Raw genomic sequence first — 21,227 nt, 5'->3', positions numbered from 1 at the left:
ACTTTGAGTTTCTTGGTCCTTTGGCCCCACTGTTTACAAATATGTTATGTGTGTACAAATACACACGCATCCCAACCAACTTAATGCATCTGATAAAGTTGGTTCTAGTCCACAAGAGCTTATGTTAAAACAACATCAAGTGGCACAATCCTTAATAAGCTATTTCTGTGCAACATTGCATATACACAACAGGGATCAAATGGGTACACCTGTGGGATGGGAAGAAATGGGTTAAAATAAAGACGTAGACTTTGGTTGTATTTGCTACAACAGAACAACGTATGTTCTGTCTCATCTCCCCAGGAAAAATTATCTCTTCCTGGTACTAGGCCATGGATACTTTTAATGTTTAGGGAACAAGAAGATTCCCTCTCCCCCGCCCAGGCTATCACCACTACAACAACAAAATCCCATTAGATTTTTACACTTATCATACTACTGCTGTAAGGGTTATGGTTGTAGCCTCCATTTGCCTGAAGATAACATCTGAAGGTCGTCAGTTCGAGGCCACCGGTACCATAAACGGCAAGACCTTGAAGCAGCTGACAAGCTGAGCCGAGTTATTCCACCTGCTCTTTGGAAGGAGCTGCTTGTCAGCTTGTGTGGGAGGAGGCCAGAAAGTGATACAGATCGCAAAAGTTCAATCTGAAATGTTGTGTGGTTCTTGACAGATAGAACCTTTCTTTAATTGTAAAAATCCCTACGGGGATTTAAACAGCCTGCCTATGTAAACCGCCTTGAATTAAAGTATGAGGAGAAATCTGACGACCAAGAAAGGCGGTATATAAATACCTGTATTATTATTATTATTTGTGATCTAAACCCATGACTCTGAAAAACAAAAGGTCCAATAGTCTGAACAAAATATTAGGAAAACAAATTTCATTCTGGCTTCTCAATTTCATGCTATAGACTAGAGTCTGCAAACCTGTGCAGGGACAGCACTTGGAACACCTGCAAACCTAACCATCATAATGTTCCTAGATCAGTGGCTCCAAACTTCTCCTCAGAAGTTGGGAACCTCATAAGTTTTTGCGGAGGCAAAGGGATGGCAGCGACACGATCCCCAGGATCATGCTGCTGCCAGGGGCAGAAGAGGTAGGTTTATTTAACCTAAGCAGTGCTAGCCTGCAAGGGGGGGGGCAGGGAGCCCCACAGATACCTCCGCAGAGCTCCAAAAGCCTCATAATAACTAAAAATAGCAACTGGAACCCATGTCCGGTTTTCAAGAAAGTGGACGGGGTTCCGATAGCTATTTTTAGTCATTTTGAGGCTTGGGGAGCCCTGCAGAGGCGCCCGCAAGGCTCCACATGCCCCAGAGGCCAGTGCTAGCTTACGTAAGTTTTTTTAAAAACTCTTCTGTCCCCAGCAGTGGCACTATCCTGGGGATTATGTCACTGCCATCCTGCCCTGGCCCTTAAGGGGCCAGAGTCGAGTGCTTCCCTGGCTGGTGGGCCCTGACCCACCAGTTTAGGAGCCACTGCCCTAGATGCAAGTGATCTCACAGTAATCATCTTAACTCCACACTGTTTCCTTATGCATGAGCTGCTAATGTGTTTCTAAGTCTCATATGTACATAAAACAGCCCCGTCCTGTCCCCCCTTCATAACAGTACAGACTTTGACAGGGAAATACAAACTCTACACTCATACACAGAGCTGAGTGGGATGGGTGGTTCCCCTGAAATTTCCAATGCTGCATTTAGGATAGGAAGTCTGATCCAAATTCTGGAGAGACTGCAGTTCCAAATAAAGGCTAAACACACAAACAAATCCTGGAAGGTCCACCCAATTAGCCGCATCTACTCCTACTTTCTAGGGAATATGGGAATGCTGCCTCAGATTCCATATGGTTATAAGAAACAGCTGCTCTGCAATCAGACCAGAAGTGAGTTGCTGGACAATATTCAACATGACTGGGACAAATCTCCCAGTGAGCAGAACAGCGCTGGCTCCAATAGGCTCAGGGAGTTATCCCAATGGAATGGTGTCGAGAGACTGGAAGCAGTCTGCATCTATGAAGAAAGGCTCCAGACATCCTTGTCAGCAGCACTGGTTAGTGATATGTACCTCACAGTGAGAGGGAGCATTATTCTCTTGTTTTAGAAAGAGTGGAAGAAGTTAAGACCAAAGACAATAAATATCTGACACCGTAAGAGTCATCTGAAATTGAAGCCCTATTGCTTAGGCCAGTGATGGTGAACCTCTTGGGCTCAGTGGGTCAAAAATTTGTAAAATGCCCGACTCTGCTGAAGTGTCACCCCCCCATCCCTGAACAAAAGGGCAACTATTCTTTACAAATGCAGTTATTTAAAAAAAAATATAAGCCAATCATGTGTGGTGCTATGTGTTATATAAAGAAACACCAAATAATTATAAAAATGAAATATTACAGGTGTGCAACACTTAACAAAGGGGATACGTTGTTATGCAATTAGGTCATTAAGTGAACATTTAGTCCAATCTATTGCCTTTGTTGTGTAAACAGACACTCCTTTCCAGACACTAGCTGACTGCACAGGCTACGGCAGATAGACTGCCTCTTCTTTGCATTAAGAGCCTCTCTGTTGTGTAAACAGACAATCTGCTGCAGGTTATGGGAGGCATGATTGCCTCATTAAGAGCATTTTTATTGTGCTTTGACCACCACCATATATGCAGTCTGTCATTAAGACACTCTTAAGCAGTGCATGCCTGTAAAACAAACTTGATTGTTGCCAGGTATTGGTGTATGCTGGCGTGCCACCCAAAACAGTGTGACATGTCACTGCGGACATGTATATCATAGGTTCACCATCTGGCCTAGACTTACTTCTCATACATAGCAGCTAAGGTGACAAATCTGCATCTGAGTGAACAATTTCAGACTACACATAGGGGATCATGCACCTGAATGCTCCTCCATACATATTTTTCACATATAGAAGGCTAGTGTGTCAGGGACACTGAAAGGCTAGAGTCGCTTTTTCTTGACATGCTAGTTTTCTACAAAGAAGGGTTTTATTTTTTTTCGCCCTATGAGATAATATTCAGCCGTACGACTCACAGGTTTGTTTGCCACATCATCTGCTGTCTGCGAGAGAGTGAACTTTGGATGTATGGCCTGAAAGGGGCCATACGAGGAATGGACTGAAGGAAGAAAAAAAAATTGTACCATCAAAGCATTATTTATTATGATAAAGGTTTGCTAAAAGAAACACGCGTACCAGAATACATACTATAAGACGATGTTTATGCGTGCTACAACACATGGCCTTTGCTAGGTTTGTAAAGAAAAGGTAATAAGCAAAAAATGAAAGTACTGTAACTGTATATGGCAACCCTATGTATGTTTACATAAACCCAAGAACTGTAATTTCAATGGGGTTTACTCCCTCCTTAGCAAGTGCCTCAGGATGCAGCCTTGAAACATACATACAAACAGGGTTTGGACATGCATAGGGTCTGATCTTCTTGTTTTCAATTGCCAGCACAACATGCTGGTCCTGTTATGTTAGGGTTACCTAGTCATTATATAGAAGAGAAAATTTTGGCAGGTGCAGCTCCCATGTTGAGCTGCATACAATGGTTAAAAGTACAGGCACTCTGTCCCACTTTGTATCTGGTAACCTTACATTATGTCCATGTGCATGTTATAATATTTTTGTTTTAAAATCCTTTGTTTAAATGAGGAATACAAAACTGAGCGATGATCCCAAGAGACAAGGATGACTGCAGGGATGGAATGTTGGGCTTGGCCAGAGCGACCTGAAATGAAACTCCTTTTTGGCCTTGGATGTCAGCCTCACTGCCTTCAGCTGCAAAATAGGAATGTGAGGGCAAAACACCAGAAAGTCTTTGAAGCCCTTTGTATGTTAACAGTGCAACATAAAGAACTAATAGCAAAACACTTATGGAAAAGAGGAAAAAAAGAATGCCTCGGGGTGGCCAGAGAGAAGAGACAAGCAAAGTAACTCATGGCTTTTTCAAACAATCATATATATAGTTATGGAAAGTAAGCCATCCAATAGTCAATTATAAGAAAATTCAGGTTGAGCTGTTGCTAGATCAGATCTTGCAAAGAGGACCTAGAATGGACAAGCACATGGTAATGTATATACACTGTGAAGCAAGTGATTCACAGTTGTTGTGCAAGTGAACAACAGAAAATCTCCAAATAATTTGTGGATTCAAAAATTCATGTGACTCAAGCACAAGGCCATCAGACCCAACTTGCCAAAACAGAGGCTGATCTTTAGAAATAAGCAAACAGATTTCTTGGAAGAAACAAGACAGGTTTGAGCAATATGAACAGCACCACAAAGGCTTGGATAAATGGCTATTATGTGCTGAATTAACATGACAGTAACAAGCACGTAGGAAAGGAAGTCAAAAGGGAACCAATTTGGCAAAAAGGAATAGGGTATTCAAATATGACAATTCTTGCTCAGTTAAATGCAACTTGAATTCCAAGTAAGATAGTACCCTCGACAGCCAAAGAGTACAAGCAGAACAGAGGAAAGATGTCCAAATCACGGCAAGACATTTAGTTCATGAATTCTGAGCCTGTTATTAAAAAGGACAAAGAGTGACCTGCATCACACACACAGGTGAAGGCTAGTCCTAAAGTATCAATAACATGGCATACACTGAACAGGGGCAGCCTGAAGTGTTGATAAGGGATCAGGAGCAGGATTGTGAACTCTCTCCCTTTTCCCAGCTTTATTTTTGTTCAAATATACATGTTAATCACAGGTTTACCCCCTTACCCAGGATTTATAACCAATTATCATCCAGTTCAAAGGGTAAGCCATTACCTTAAAAACCCTAAGTGGTTTGCGACAGGTAATCTATCCAAGAGAGCCCTTTTGAAGGTTCCACCACTATCCATAACTATAATGGAAAAGGGTATGGCACACCTCATCACTAGATATTGGCTCTTCAGTGGGTGGTTGAAGGTCAATGAAGAGGTATTTGTTTTGCCCTGCCTCTGACCTGACTTCTGCTTCATTCTCTTACTCACTGGAGATGTAAGCTTATGATGTACTGCTGCTGTTTCCTTTAGCTGTTCTGCCCTTTTTTGTTTTTAAAGTGTACAATATTCATTGTAGTGTTTTTAACCACCTTGGGTTAGCCACCTTGGGCACTCCATTTTAGAAAAAGACTGTAAAGCAACCCTCTCCTTCCAATGATCACCAGCACAGATTGAAGCTAGTTGCTTCAAGTAACCTGCTTAGCCTTAAGAAATACATTTGCAGTGATTAAGGGCCCAATCCTATCCAATTTTACAATGCCAGTGCAGCGGTGCCAATGGGGCATGCACTGCACCTTGAAGGACAAAGTGGATAGAGAGATGCTCTTTACACTCTCACATAACACCAGAACCAGGGGACATCCACTAAAATTGAGTGTTGGGAGAGTTAGGACAGACAAAAGAAAATATTTCTTTACTCAGCATGTGGTTGGTCTGTGGAAGTCCTTGCCACAGGATGTGGTGACAGCATCTGGCCTGGATGCCTTTAAAAGGGAATTGGACAAGTTTCTGGAGGAAAAATCTACTATGGGTTACAAGCCATGATGTGTATGTGCAACCTCCTGATTTTAGAAATGGGTTATGTCAGAATACCAGATGCAAGGGAGGGCACCAGGATGAGGTCTCTTGTTATCTGGTGTGCTCCCTGGGGCATTTGGTGGGCCGCTGAGATACAGGAAGCTGGACTTGATGGCCCTATGATCTGATCCAGTGGGACTGTTCGTATGTTCTTATGTAACAGTCACAGAGGCCTCCTCAAAGTATGGGAATATTTGTTTCCTTACCTCGAGGTTGCATTGTGGCTGCACTGGTGCTGGAATGTTGGGTAGGATTGGGCCCTAAGGCTACAATCCTATACAACTTTCCCCACCCGATACAATGGAACTTACTTCTGAACAGACATGCATAGAATTGTGCTGTAACTGTGGCTGAAACTGGGGTGAGGAAATTCACTCTCAGGAAGGAAAGTGGCCAGGCTGAAATGGGCTCCGTTGCTTGTACAGCACCCCTGCAAATTATATGCCCAAAATTATCCATAGCCTGGATTAATTTTAATCCAGAAGGGAGGAAAACAGACAGCTGAAATATTACTATTACATGAATTCTAAACTGGGGATAGAACTGTTTAGCATTCTTCATCTTCAGGTTTGGATACAGATACGAGATTTTTAAGCACCTTTTATTGAAGGAAAAGAAGAGTCTACAATCACACTGAAAAGTACTATTACAGCAATAGTTCTGGAGGGTGGGGGAAGGAATACATAATAATCCCTTACAAATCTTAATCAATGGAAGTTGCTTAAGAGATGATCTTTAAGAAAAATGATTCCAAGAATTAGAACTCTTCTCTCTTTACTCCCCCCCCCCATTTCCCAGGCCAAAAAGGAAATAAGATTCTTACTAACCTAGCATTATTTGGTTCCTTTTGCAAGGAGGGGGAACCTTAGTCCAGGACTCAAGTCACAGTCACCGGAATTTCAGCTGTATCCTTTTGGAAGTCAGTTTGATAATAACCCGACACAAGAGATCTTCAATACAGCATTTAGCACTTTCTAATTGCAGCAAACCTGGCAAGAATGTACAGACTTTATCTCCTTCTTCAACTTGTGTCCTCAAACTGTACTACCTACAATCATTTATCCTGTGCTCACCTTTAGCCATCAGATTTGTCAAAGCAAATGTATGTAGGTAAAGCAAAGCTAAAAATGGGGGGGGGGGGGTAGGAATGGCTGATCATTGCCAACAAGCTCATTAGTGACTAAGGGCACAATGCTAACCCCTTATGTCAGTGCTTTCCAGCACTGGCATAGTGATGCCAATGGGATGTATGCTGTATCCTGCAGTTTGGTGTCACTCACGAAGGCCTCCTCAAAGTAAGGGAATGTTTGTTCCCTTACTTTGGAGCTGCATTGCCCTTATGTCAGTGCTGGAAAGTACTGGGGTAAAGACATAAGGGGTTAGGATTGCACCCTAAGTCTCTGCAAATTAAATAAAATCAGAACTACTGAATAAAAGAGGAATGCTGGGATGGAGAGAAAAAATAGCCAAGAACTAAAACAGTAGCATTCCAAAAAGGCAAATACTGTATCTTTAGCCAGTATCACTGAGTAACACTAATTCTGACAGAGACAGTCACAGTTTTGGAGAGCATTGTTCAGATCGTGGGGGTTATTCTGCAAGGCATGAGCTCTTTCCACTGCAGGAGAAACAAGTAACCTAATTGGGGCTGCACTCAAAGGACTAACTCTCATTGAAATAGCAGATTTGTGTTTGGGTTGTACCACTTCAGATTACTGATTGTGGTACCCAGGAGTGTTCAGGGGAGAGGAATACTTTGCATCTAAAATCTAGATGCCAGAGAAAAGGCTAGAGTAGAACCTTTTCCTCCAAACATCTGGTTTTCTATGCAGAAGAGCACTAAATCATGGTAGTCCCTACCTGCATTCTAAAGTAGTACAACCCAGACATAGGTGACCATGTGATTAGAATAAGGCAAAAAGGATAACAGCCATCTCCAACATACTTTTTGATTTCAGCCTGTAAAATAATTTCACTATCGTACTTTTCCACTCATCTGCCATCATAACCACTCATGCAAGTTAATAGCGACGGGAGCAAAAATTGGGGTGATCCAAGGCTTTATTACAGGGGTGGCCAAACTTGTTAGACCCATGAACAACAAACTTCAGATATTTGAGAGCTGCAAGACATGTACAAATATAACACATGCTTTTTATTGTTATATGAACTTTTTGTTACAAAAATTTTTATATCAATATTAATACATGTAAGTAATATTTATTCATATATGTAATTTTTATACTGTTAATTTGTATTGGTTTCAGAAATCAAAGTAGAAGGGGTAAAACATTAATGCTTTCATTAATTTTGAATATTTATTTTTCTTAGTAAATATCTGTTCAAAATATGGAAGAAAATATGTAAGCCAATAAAATTAGATATCACCTTACAAAATTATAATCTTATAATATTTTTATGATGATAACAGACATTGCTATTAGGTTATTTACTACTACTAAATGTATTGCAAGTCTCCATCGTGGCTGTCATTGAAAATCTGCTGATGTCAAAGCGGTATGAATTAGTTAGATTCACGCCCAGTATAACATGCAGAGCCCAATCTTATTCAGCACAGGAGCAAACGGCTCCGCTGTAACCTGTGCTGGATTTGAGCAGGCTGAAGGTCTCCTTGGAGTAAGGGAACTTTGTCCCCCTGCCCCAAGTAAAGCTCCAGTTTGCTCAATGGGGCTTCTCAAAGCTAGCTATTTAGCTGGTGCAGACTCAACAACTCTCGTGTCAGGTTTTTGCGCCGGGGCGGGGAGGGATAGGATTCAGCAGAGAAGACCTCTGCCAATCCCATCTACTCCCAGGCCCACTGCACCCCCCCCCCGTTCCAGCCTCCCCCATGCTCCTCCTGCCACCCTCCCTAAGCTGCTCAGTGCTTACATAGTCTCCGCCTGCAGCTGGGGCTCCTACTGCAGCATAGACAGGGCAGCACAGCCACTTATGCCCTGGGTGGCATGAACATGTTTGCAACACCCAGCGCTTGTGCTACAGGTGCAGCACCAGCACTGGGGCAGTGCTGGATTGGACTGTCAGCTAATTTCACTGTCTGCAACATAGCCACACACAACAGAATCATGCAATTGCAAGCCATGCCCACTAAAACTAACCTTGTCAGCACCAGCTTGTACAATTGTTGATTCTTCAGCACAATTCCTCTGTAATCCATCCTGATCCAAAACTTCTTTAATCCCTGACTAGTATTAAAATTCTTAAATATATTTACTTATCATGAACGTTAAACTTATTTTAATCAGTTTATAACCAGTACATAATTATAAGCTTAAAATTTTTTATTTACCTTTTATATTAATTGTGATGCAAAAAGGAGTTCAGCCAACATATTTCTATGAGCTGTACATTATATATCAAAAAGCTGCATGTGGCTCACGAGTCACGGTTTGGTCACCCCAGCATTAATAGAAGAACTCTTCTATTTCTCTTTTGCTCAATAGAAATATGCCACAAGAATAGCAAAAAATAATAAGCACATTTATTTGAGAGGTAGACGGAAGACCCAGAGTAAATTATCAGACCACCAAAAGAAAAAGCTTAATGGAGATTGTGCAAATTCATAAACCAATATAAAATTAGGGATTCCTAATTAGCATGGTTAAAGCCCTGGTTTTAGGCTGATAAATTAACCCTCTGGCACAGATGAGAAAACAATTTATTAGAGTTTTGCTTAAAATTAGGAAAATGCTTTGGATGGTGTCACATGTGGTGATCCTGGCATATCTTGATTGGACCCTTAAGACTAGTAAAGATCAAGACAGAAATCAGTGTGGCTCAGGAATTCTGAGTTACTATCCCCAATGCTAAAGAACATTCTCCATTGTAGAAAGGCCCATGAGTTATTTCCATGTCACAGGAGAAACAGAGTCTGCTATTCCACTCGACAGTGGCAGAGCTGCAAGTTGTACCTAGGCTCCCCAGGTTCAGCTGGTTCAGGGCATTTTGCACAGTTACTGTTTCTCACAATGTTGACGCGATAATGGGTACAGAACCAACCAACCAAATATTCTTTTTGTCTTGAATCCCATATGGTAGAGACTCCCTGTAAAGTAGATTCTGAAATCAAACACCCAAAACTGACTGCTGCTGGTTTCCATTCTAGACATCATATCTAAACAACCTAAGGCAGAAATTCTTCTGCTTGAGTATAGGGGAGAGGGCACATGCAGTGGTGACAGGTCAGAGATGGCATCAGATCTGGTTGGGCTGTCCCTGCCTCTGTGTCACAATTAGGTACACAGAACATGGGCCAGATGGGATCCAGACATTAGAATACTAACTGCTGTTCCTCGTGTGGAAGAATCAAAAACCAAGCTTCCCCGACATGCTAATGGCTCTAATTCCAGGTCATCAATTCCCACAGGTGCATTTTTGAAAGACTTAAATGCCCTTAATCTAAAGTTAAGGACACTGTATGCTACAACAAACCTGAACTGTCAAATAATTCAACTTCTCAAAAGTTATTATTTTTAAAAATGTCAAATAGGCTTTGAGATTTATTCTATGGGTTTTGCACTCATTTTTTAATGTAAAATAGTACACAATATTTAAAAAATAGGCATTCTCACTTTATTGGTATCCAAAATGTCATGATTTCCAGAATGGCTACATGACTATCTTGCATTAGGAGATGGAGTAGGATAGATTTGTTCCACTTGCCTCTCAGCTACAGAAGCTTTCCAAAACATAGCAGCTTCCAAGGAATGTGGCTGTAATAGCTGAATGCCCATGGATGGCATGTTGGCAACTCCCCCCCATTATTGCCCCTGTTCCTACCCATTTCTCAGACACTTTCTTTGGATCTACCAACTATGGCAGCAGCTTCTGCAATTGCCACCAGATGGAAACTGTCAAAACTAAAGACAAGATGCAGATTTGCTTACTGGGCTCCTACTGCTACCCTTAGTCTGGATGCAGCCTGCTTTCTGCAAGTCTAATTAGGGAAGCCAGAGTGCATCAGAAGGTCTCTTCACAATGGGAAGTGTTAGCTAGATCTTTTTAAAATCAGATTTTGCCAAAACAGGGGAAAAAATTGCAGTATCTGCACTTTAACCAAGAGTCCCTGCCAATTTCCTGTAGAGTTGATCTGACAGGACTGTTTCCTGTATGAAGTGCCTGTGCGTCTCTTTCAGCAGAATTCTGCAAGGAATGAATTCAACAGGGACTGGCCCATGCACAGCTGGCCCATCCAGAAGCAATCAACATCATTAGCATCTGGTGGTGGGCTGGAGGGCAGGGCAAACAGATGACTGCCAACTCCCTCCATTCCTCCACCACAGATAAAGCCAGCCTCCTTACCTGACTCTTCCTCCATGTGGTTTCTTTAATCAAAGGAGGAAATACAGACCATGCTGGGATGGCTCTCAGTGCACCCTGCACCTTCTGCTTCATGTAACTAGCCTGCACAAAGGAAGGAGTGAGATTGCTGCATTCCAGTCCCTGGAGCACAGCTATCTGGATCCATCAGAACACAGCTATCCTGCCTGTTTACATGGTTCCTTTCTCTGGCACTTGAACCCAAGCATGAAATGTGAAACACACTGGGATCACTCCCAGAGCATTTTGCATTTCCCACTGTTTAAAGAGCCCAGTAGAGAAAGGAATAAGATGGTTTAAAAGAGCCTGCAAGGAAGAAAGAGCAAAGTAGAAAATGTAGAGAGTACTGGGAGCAATCCCAGCATGTTTCACAATTCCTACTTTGATTAAAGAGCCCAAGGAGAGGAAGGAGCCAGGTAAGGGATGCACACATGGGGGGGTGGCAGTGCTGGTAGGGAATGACAGCACAACAGCTTCAGCCAGCCTTGGGCCCAAGGAGTCTAATCTCTTCCACCTCCTCAAAATCAGCCTGGAATATTGTGGAGCCCTATGGAGTCAGAAACAGAAATATATCTGTGTTGATGGAAGAGAAGAATTGCTCTTTGTTCTGGGGTGCAGAACAGCAATTGATGCCATCCACGTTACAGAATGGAATGCATGCCCTTCTTACATTGACCTGCAGACACCATTATTAGTGGGGAAACTGCATACCCATTTCCCTCCTACTGCACTGATGTTACAGCAACACCAACTGTTACTGCAAGAAAAATACCTTACACACACACACACACACACACACACACACACACACACAAAACACATCTCTGCTATGCTTTAATTAGGCAACTAAATTACCTCTTCAACTTTTGCTCTTACATAGTTACAATCTTGCAAAGGTACTATATGCATCTCTCATTTTTTATTTGAAACTTGAGAACAATCTTTTGGCAACCTTAACAATGCAATCGTATGCATACCTACTGAGAAGTCCCATTGATTTCACTTACTCCCAGGTAAGTGTGTATAGGATTGCAGCCTAAACATAGCACTGAGATTGCAGAACAGACAGATAGACACAAAAGTGAATCTGACAGAACAAGAAGGAAATCAGGACTCTGGGATGGAAAAGGGAGGAGAGATGGGCATTCAGAATCTTCTTCCATGTTCTTCCTGGAGGCAGAACCACTAGGTTTAACCCTCCCTTTGCAGTATTGAGTATGAAGAGACCATAGTGCCCACAGCTCTTCCCCCAAAAGCAAACCACTGGTAAAACCCTTGCCTTCTGTACCTGGGCCTTTATTGCAGTCCTGTCTCTTAACCAGAACATGTCCTAACCATGTGCCAAATGCCAACAGAGCCTCTGCTCCAAGCTAGCCTTGCACAGAGATTTTGAGAATGCCACAGAAATACTAGGAGGGCACCGACAGCAACAGTACTTACACAGGGCACCTTCAAGCCTCATGTGCACTAATTGTTGCACAGACGATAACGACTGTTGACATGTGAAAAACCACATTAGAAAACTCCAGTATGCATTCTAGTCAATGCAGGCTTCACAGTCATATCATTAATTGATTAAACATAAAATTTGTAAAAGCATCCTTGATCAAAAATGGTAGAAGCAGCCCGGTTTTTTGTTTTTTTTAATGAACTTGGGATCATAAGAACAGCCCCACTGGATCAGGCCATAGGACCATCTAGTCCAGTTTCCTGTATCTCACAGCGGCCCACCAAATGCCCCAGGGAGCACACAAGACAACAAGAGACCTGCAACCTGGTGCCCTCCCTTGCATCTGACATAGCCCATTTCAAAAATCAGGAGGTTGCACATACACATCATGGCTTGTAACCCATAATGGATTTTTCCTCCAGAAAATTGTCCAATCCCCTTTTCAAGGCATCCAGGCCAGATGCCGTCACCACATCCTGTGGCAAGGAGTTCCACATACCGACCACACACTGAGTAAAGAAATATTTTCTTTTGTCTGTCCTAACTGTCCCAATACTCAATTTTAGTGGATGTTCCCTGGTTCTGGTGTTATGTGAGAGTGTAAAGAGCATCTCTCTATCCACTTTATCCCTCCTATGCATAATTTTATATGTCTCAATCATGTCCCTCCTCAGGCATCTCTTTTTTAGGCTGAAGAGGCCCAAACACCATAGCCTTTCCTCATAAGGAAGGTGCCCCAGCCCAGTAATCATCTTAGTCACTCTCTTTTGCACTTTTTCCATTTCCGCTATGTCCCTTTTGAGATGCGGCGACCAGAACTGGACACAATACTCCAGGTGTGGCCTTACCATCGATTTGTACAATGGCATTATAATATTAGCCATATAAATAATATTTTGTTCTCAATACCTTTTTTCATCAGCTTCTTCTGAGAGTAAGAAGCTGCAATCCTAGGCACACTTTCCTGTGAGCAAATCCCATTGAATACAATGGGACTTACAATGATGATGGAGACCTTAGGCTGGGCTATGATTCAAGTTGGAGACCAAAGCATTAGCCTGAATCAGGCCAGGATCCCCTACATTTAATGCATCCCTAACAGATATTTGGAGGATCTCCATATTTCAGCAGAATAGGAGCATATTGAATTCACACATTAACCTCCCTCAGTACCAAGTTCAAACTCTGCTGAAATGCAACTCAAGTATAAGCAGTGGCATTCACAGCACATTTTCCATCTGTCTCCTTTCTCTCTTTGTTGTCTCCTCATATACTGTCAAAAATTGACTGCAAGCTTCCTGGAGGCAGAGACCACTCTTTTGCTTACATTTCTCTTTTAACACAGACACAGATGGTGCTACATAAAGGCAGAATCTCCAGTTGAAGGAATCTGGGTTAGCTGGTCTGCAAAAGGTCTCTACCTGAGAACTTGGAAAAGCCACTGCTGGTCACAACAGACACTGAAGAGCTTCTCAGTTGGGAGACAGCTCCACATATCCTTTCCTCCCCTTCTCTGAATATCTCCAAAGAGGTGGTCTCATTAGCTCCACCCCCCAGCTTATTCCTTTACTGCTCTTATCAAGAGCTTTTCCCTATTCTAACTGCACCTCCCTGAAGTTTAAACCCAACAACTCCTGTCCTATCTTGAGTAAACATGAATGGACAGCTATTCATGTTACAGTTCAGTGGCCGGGGACAGGTCATTCTATGAGTCACATACGTTCCTTTCTGCAAAATGGGGATAACACTAACCTACTTAACAGGGTTGCTGGGAAGTTGAAGGAGGTTTAAAACCGACCACGTTAAGATTTCTAGGAATCAGGATGAATAACTTGGCTAAAAATATTCAGGAACTTGTTAGACTTGCTTCTCAAACTGGGGTGTCACAATGCCCCAGCCTGGGGGTCCTGGACTTTTTCCCCATAAGGGATGGGGGCAGGGGAAAGGCAGTGATGCGATCCCCAGGACCATGTTACTAAGGGCACTGCAGGGACTAGCATTTACTTACCAGCCTCCTGGGGGTGTGGTGAGCCCTCCACGACCCTCCACAGGGCTCCCCAGCCTTCAAAAAGTGAAAGCTGAGAGATAGCGATCCACTTCCGTTTTTTTGTCGGCAGGGCACAATTGCTCCGCTTTCACTTGCTGAAGGCTGGGGAGCACTGTGAAGGGTCGCATGGGGCTCCCTGCACCCCTGGGAGGCTGCAGCAGGGACTAGTAAGCATATGCCAGTCCCGACAGCCCCCTTAGTGACCCTGGGGATCATGTCGCTTCCTTCCCCGGCCCCCGCTGCCTTTCCCACTCCCACGCAGGCACTTACTGCTTTCCTCAAACTCCCAGAGAGTTTGAGAACCACAGTGTTAGACCATCACACGATACCTCCATATACGGTACATCAGTGGTTCTCACACTTTTAGCACCAGGATCCACTTTGTACAATGAAAATCTGTCAGGACCCACTGGAGGTGGTGTTATGACCAGAAGTGACATCATCAAGCAGGAAAATCTGTAACAATACTAGGCTGCAATCCTACCCACACTTACAAGGAGTAATTCCCATTTACTGCCATTGTTAAAAGAATATGCATAGTAGCTTGTTAAAAGTACAGGTCTGTACCATTTCCCCAAATGCAGTCACCTACCATGGTGGCATCAACTCCAATATATTAAAAATAAAAACGTTAAAATGAATGGGGACCCACCCGAAATTGGTGCACGACCCACCTAGTAGGTCCCAACCCACACTCTGAGAAACACTTAGTACATCGTTGACCTGCTTTGTTTCTTCCACCCAGTCCTCTATACCACCTTTCCTTCAAAGAGTTTAGAGAGGTGTACAGTACGGTATACATACAATGTTGAGATCTGGCCTATCTGGGGCTAGAAGGATGGGATACAAACAGTTTAAAAATAAAATGCATATCCTTACAACAACCCTGTGAGGTAGGTTGGGCCGAGAGACTGTGGCTGGCCCAAGGTCATCAGGTTGAGCTTAATGCCTCGTGGGGGGGGGCCCGTAAACTTGAACCCGGGTTCTCCTAGTGTAGGTCCTGCGCACCAAGGACCGCATCAGCCCAGCTCCCGCGGAACCCCCCGCCTCTTCCCCCAACCAGCAGCAAGCACGAGAGTCCTGCAGAAAGTTTGCGGCCGAGGCTGACGCGTGAAGGGGGGGAGAGGAGAGGGCAGCGCCGGGAGGAAGGGCTGCAGCCAGCGCCACCCCGCAGCCTCCTCCATCCCGCAGCCCGGGACGCCGCCTCTGCTCGCCCCCTTCCCCGGCTGCCACCCGGGCTGTGCCTACTCGCGAGTAGCGCCAACGGACATGCCGGAGGAGGCAGGCGCAGCGCAGGGTCTTCTCCCAGCGGCGGCGAAGGAAAGCCCCCCGCCCCAGCTGCAAACGCCTCCGCCCGGGCAGGCAGGCTGGCTACCTACCCCCGCCACATACTGGCTCCGCCGCGGCACTTCCAAGGACATTGCCCGGGCAGCCTCGCAGGGAGCACCGCGCAGCCTCCGCTCTTCCCTAGGCAAGGCTGAGCTCGCGGGCGGCGGCGACCGCTACGAGCCACCCCGCTCGCGCTCCACTGCGGCAGGCGCTGCAACCCTCCCAGGCTGCTGCCTGGCTCTGTCCGCAGCCGGCGGGGAAGACGAGCCGAGAGGGTCACGTGCCCTCTCGGAACCCTCTCCTCCTTCCCCCCTTCGCAAGATGCACGTGCGCACCCAGCGCAGCACCGAGGCACGTGACCGCCAGCCTGCCGGCCGCCCCATTCACTGCCGCGGCGCGCGCGGCTCGGGCCCCTTCCTCGCGTAAGTGGCGAGCGACCCTTCCCTCCCTCCCAGCTCTGGGACTGGGCTGCAGCCCTATGCACGCTTCCCTGGGAGTAAGCCCCGTTCGCTACTATGGGATTGGCTTCCAAGTAGGCATGCACAGGATTGGGCTCTTAGGCTGCAGCCCTGTGCGCACTTTCCTGGGAGTAAGTCCACTGATTACTGTGGGACTTACTTCCAAGTAGACATGCAGATCCTATTTTCCAGTGCCTGTGCAGCCATGCCAGTGGGGCGTGCACCGCGTCCTGTGGTGGAGAGGCAGTCCCAGAGGCCTCCTCAAGGGATGGGAACATTTGTCCCCTTACCTCTGGGTGGTTGCGCCGGTGCTGGAAAGTTGGAGAGGAGTGGGCCTTTGGGCTCCAGCACACTCCCCTGGGAGTAAGTCCACTGATTACTGTGGGACTTACTTCCGAGTAGACATGCATAGGATTGGGCCCTATCACTGCAACCCCATGCACGCTTCCGTGGGAGTAAGCTCCATTGAAAACAAAGGGACTTCTAAGTAGATATAGATAGGGTTGTGAATCCTCTCATCTCCCTTCAGGAAGGAGGAGCACGAGAGGACTCACGCTTTACTCACATCTCCTTAGAAGGTCCCAGAAGCAACTCAGATTGCAGTTCTGTGGTAAACTGCATTGCTTTTTTTCTGTGATATTGATCTGAAGGACCCTCTAAAGCAGTGGTTCTCACACATTTAGCATCAGGACCCACTTTTTAGAAAAAGAATCTTGTCAGGACCCACCAGAAGTGACATCATCAAGCAGGGAAATTTTTCACAATCCTAGGCTGCAATCCTACCTACACTTCATCTTCCTTGTTTTGTACTTTTACTCCTTGTAAAAGTCTGTACTTTTAACAGACTACTACATATATGGTTTTAACAATGATAGTAAATAGGTCTTACTCCTGGGTAAGTCCTATTTACTATCATTGTTAAAAGCATATTTATTTATTTATTTATACAGGTATTTCTTTGGTCATCAGATTTCCAAGGCAGTTTACATAGACAGGCTGTTCTAAACCCCTGTAAAAAGGGATTTTTACAATTGAATAGTAGTCTGTTAAAAGTACAGGTCTGTAATATTTCCCCAAATGCAGTCACATGCTGTGGTAGCATCAAGTCTAATATATTAAAAATAAAATATTGAAATGAATGGGGACCCACCTAGTGGGTCATGACCCACAGTTTGAGAAACAGTGCTCTAAAGCCCATGAGGGGAACCCTCTGGAAAGCTGAATCGGATTTGGCCCAAAGTCTCCTGCTTCTCCACAGCTAGTGCCTCAGGAAGCATGCTAGCAAGGTGCAAAAGAGGATCAGGCACTCCCAAATGTAGGACATCCAAGAAAAATGCAGGACAAGACAAAAGCTAAAAGCACTCATATATGGATTTCATATGGTTAATTTAAACACTATGGGCACAATCCTAACCAGGTCTTTGTAGAAGTAAGTACTATTTTGTTCAATGGGGCTTACTCTCAGGAAAGTGTGGTTAGGATTGCAACCTAAGTTACTTAATATTAAATTTAAAACTATATTACTTATAATTTATTACATAAGAACATAAGAACAGCCCGATTGGATCAGGCCATAGGCCCATCTAGTCCTGTATCTCACAGTGGCCCACCAAATGCCCACATTGGGTCAACACTTTCACTGACCTGACCGCCCCCCCCCCCCAAGATCTCTCTCCTGGTCTGTTACAGACAGCTCAGAACCCATTAGCCTATATGTGAAGTTTTGATTTTTTGCCCCAATGTGCATGACTTTACACTTACTTACATTGAAACGCATCTGCCATTTTGCTGCCCATTCTGCCAGTTTGGAGAGATCCTTCATCTCTCTCAAATTACAATATCCTTCAAATTCATATCCTTCAAATTACATAGAATTTATTAATTACAAGAAGGCTCTGCACTTCCTGCTCACAGGGTAATGGAGGACATTTAAGTTCTTTTCCAGGACACAAGGCTAAAAAGGAGAACTTGTCCTGGAAAAAGAGGACATCTGGTCACCCTTTGTGCTAGTCTTAAGGTGTCACACCAGGCTGATAGTCCACTGCAACAACCATCCATGCATTCCCCAGAACTTGACCATGAAGAAGGCATCTTTTCCTGACATTCCCAAGTCACACAGTGAGATCTGTCTGTTGAGCCCAGGGGTGCCCAAACCCTGCCCAAACCCTGGGGCCACTTGTGGGCTCAAGGCCTCTCAATGTGGCCCTCAAGGAGCCCTCAGTCTCTAATGAGCCTCTGGCCCTCCAGAGATTGCTGTCAGCATTAGGGCGACTGTTTGACCTCTTACGTGAGCTGTGGGATGAGGGCTCCCTCCACTGCTTGTTGTTTCACGTCTGTGATGCAGTAGCGGCAGCAAAGGAAAGGCCAGTCTTGCTTTGTGCAAGGCCTTTTATAGGCCTTCAGCTATTGCAAGACCTTCATTCATTCATATAAGTTCATCTTTAATATATTCATTTATGTAAACTTATGTAAATTTATTCAAATTTTAACTGTAAATTCTTTTTTTCCCCAGGCCCCCCCCCCCCCACAGTGTCTGAGAGACAATGTGGCCCTCCTGCCAAAAACTTTGGACACCCCTGGATTAGGGCATTGTTTCTTAACTTACTGTCAACAGATACAGTGAGCAACTGTTTCCCCTTCTTCTTTTGACACTCTTATAAACATTTTGAAAATTGTAATCTTATTTCTCCTCCTTGCTTCTTTTTAATAGGCAAAACATACCAAGTTTATGCAATGTTTGCTTGAATGATTAGTCTTTTAGACCTTTTATTACCCTCCTAACACTGCCTAGAATCCTTTCCAATTTGTCAACATCCTTTTTGAATTGTAATTCCTGGAACAAAACATCATCATCCCGTTAAGCTCCTTCCACTGTTGAGTGTTTGGACATTGTGCAATGACAACTCAAGCTAACAAACTAGGAAAAAGGTGCAAATGTAGAGGAGGGTAGCACATGGCCTCTGCTCCATTTAACATAGCTTTGGAGCAGACTGGAAGTCTCCTCAGGGTAAAGACAATGGTGCCCAAACTGTGAGCCGTGGCTCCCCAGGAAGCCACGGAAACCAGCCAGGGGAACTGCAGAATCCTCACAAAAAATCCACTGCCCTATACAATGTTTAGTATGTTGTAGCCCTAATGGGGAGCTGCAACCAATGGCCCAGTAGATCAAAGGAGCCTTCAGTCAAAAAAGTTGAGTGGGAACCCACTAGAATAAGGGGATATTTTCTTCCTTACTCAGACTAATGCCCCAGCCAGCCCTATTTACCTGGCAGAAGTCTGAGCAGCTCCATGTAAGACTGTCAGGCCCGGGAAGGGAGTTAGTGGAGGCCTGCTCCACCAATCCCAACCTCCTCCTGGGCCTGATCCACCCCTGCTCTGCCCCTAACCTAGAATCACCCCCTCTCCGCCACCCCCATGCCCCTCCCTCCACACAGTGTAAAGCTTACCTTTGCTGACAGCCAGCAGCCTGGATGCAGTGTCAGTGGGATGGTGCAGGCACTGCTTACTCTCCAGGTATTGCGACATGCCTTATGGCATGTTTGTGACACCCTCCACCAGCAAAGGGACCACTGCACCAGCAGTTCATTGGCATATGATTGCACTCTTAGGCTGCAATCCTATACCAACTTAAATGATTGACCCAGCACAGGCACTCCCTACTTGAAGGGTGCAGTTGCTGTAAACGTGCTTTATGGCATGTTTACAACACCCAGTGACAGCACTGGAGCTCAGTGCCAGTACTGGAGCTCAGCGCCAGTACATAAGAACATAAGAACAGCCCCACTGGATCAGGCCATAGGCCCATCTAGTCCAGCTTCCTGTATCTCACAGCGGCCCACCAAATGCCCCAGGGAGCACACCAGATGACAAGAGACCTCATCCTGGTGCCCTCCCTTGCATCTGGCATTCTGACATAGCCCATGTACTGGGGCACAATAGGAGTGGGCCCTTAGTTTGTACATACAAATATTTTTAATGGTGGTGGCATTTGGATGAATTGGGCTGTTAAAGATTGGAGGGTCCAATGGGTAGAGAAAAAAGAGTATTGTTAATTTGGGATAGAAACCATATGAAGATAATTTTCAAGTCTTGGTTTTACAATTGCATTACAAACCCAGGACCTACCAAAAACTGTCCAAATACCTTCACTGTCCATGTGTAAAGATGCCAGAGCTATGGATCTTGAACCAGCACCATATAACAGTTGAATTTTTAAAAAACCAATGTTTAAGAAAAGCAACACACAAAACAGATGTGCATAGCAAGAGCTGATAGTTCAGGGGGAAAGAATATGCTAATAAAGTACTTCTCAGTGGCCAAAATGTGAAGGGAAAAGAGGAGGGTTCTTCACTGTGGAAGTCACTTTGCAAAAGCCAACTCCAGAGCTACAACTGCACAGCTGGAGGAGACCATCAATGGCAATAACATATGGCTGGGGATTTAAATTGGCATCAGATCCTGCAGTTCCTTCCACACTCAAACACATCACTGTCTGGAATGCAGGATCCCCTCACACTAGTGCTGAGACATTCAGCAGGATTCAGCAGGAAAGACTGGAGTTCAGAGAAGTAAGAATGCACAGGAAATACACAGGGCAACAACTGGGGATAGAGACAGGAATCTTCAATAGGAGGTATGAAGGTTGGGCAACTCAGATTTGAAACCTTAAGGGAACAAAAATAAATCTGACAAGTGTCTTTGCAAAAGCCAGAGCAATAATGGTGGATGAAGCCAGACTGCCGATGTGGCACTGATGCTCAGGCAAACATTTTTTCTCACAAAGGAGGAGAGTCCAGAAGCACACGACAACATTCAACTGCTCAAGCTATTGGGGTGCAGTCACTCTGAGCAGTGTCTGGCTGAAAGACTACCTGGAGATATGTAGACCTCCCTGAAGCAGGCTCTTTGGAGGACACTCAATTATGTGACTACGAGCATTGGCGCTGGAAAGTTGAATAGGATTGAGCCCTACATCAGTGTATTCTTACCTGCAGCATGGCTTCTTGGGGGTATACAC

General features: G+C 44.7%; 1 protein-coding gene across 2 annotated transcripts in view; it reads right to left on the bottom strand.

The window, feature by feature from the left end:
* RAB3IL1 (RAB3A interacting protein like 1) overlaps positions 1 to 15,986 on the bottom strand; it is a 42,311-nt gene extending 26,325 nt beyond the window's left edge. For both annotated transcript variants that reach the window (XM_066630013.1, XM_066630019.1), the window contains exon 1: positions 15,803 to 15,986. In XM_066630013.1, coding sequence (XP_066486110.1) covers positions 15,803 to 15,813 — 11 coding nt within the window. In that variant the 5' untranslated portion in view covers positions 15,814 to 15,986. The remainder of the gene's footprint in view (positions 1 to 15,802) is intronic.
* Positions 15,987 to 21,227: the final 5,241 nt, after the last annotated feature.

Source organism: Tiliqua scincoides, chromosome 1 (assembly GCF_035046505.1).
Source record: "Tiliqua scincoides isolate rTilSci1 chromosome 1, rTilSci1.hap2, whole genome shotgun sequence".
Classification (NCBI taxonomy): Eukaryota; Metazoa; Chordata; class Lepidosauria; order Squamata; family Scincidae; genus Tiliqua; species Tiliqua scincoides.
This window is presented reverse-complemented; position numbering and strand designations above follow the sequence as displayed.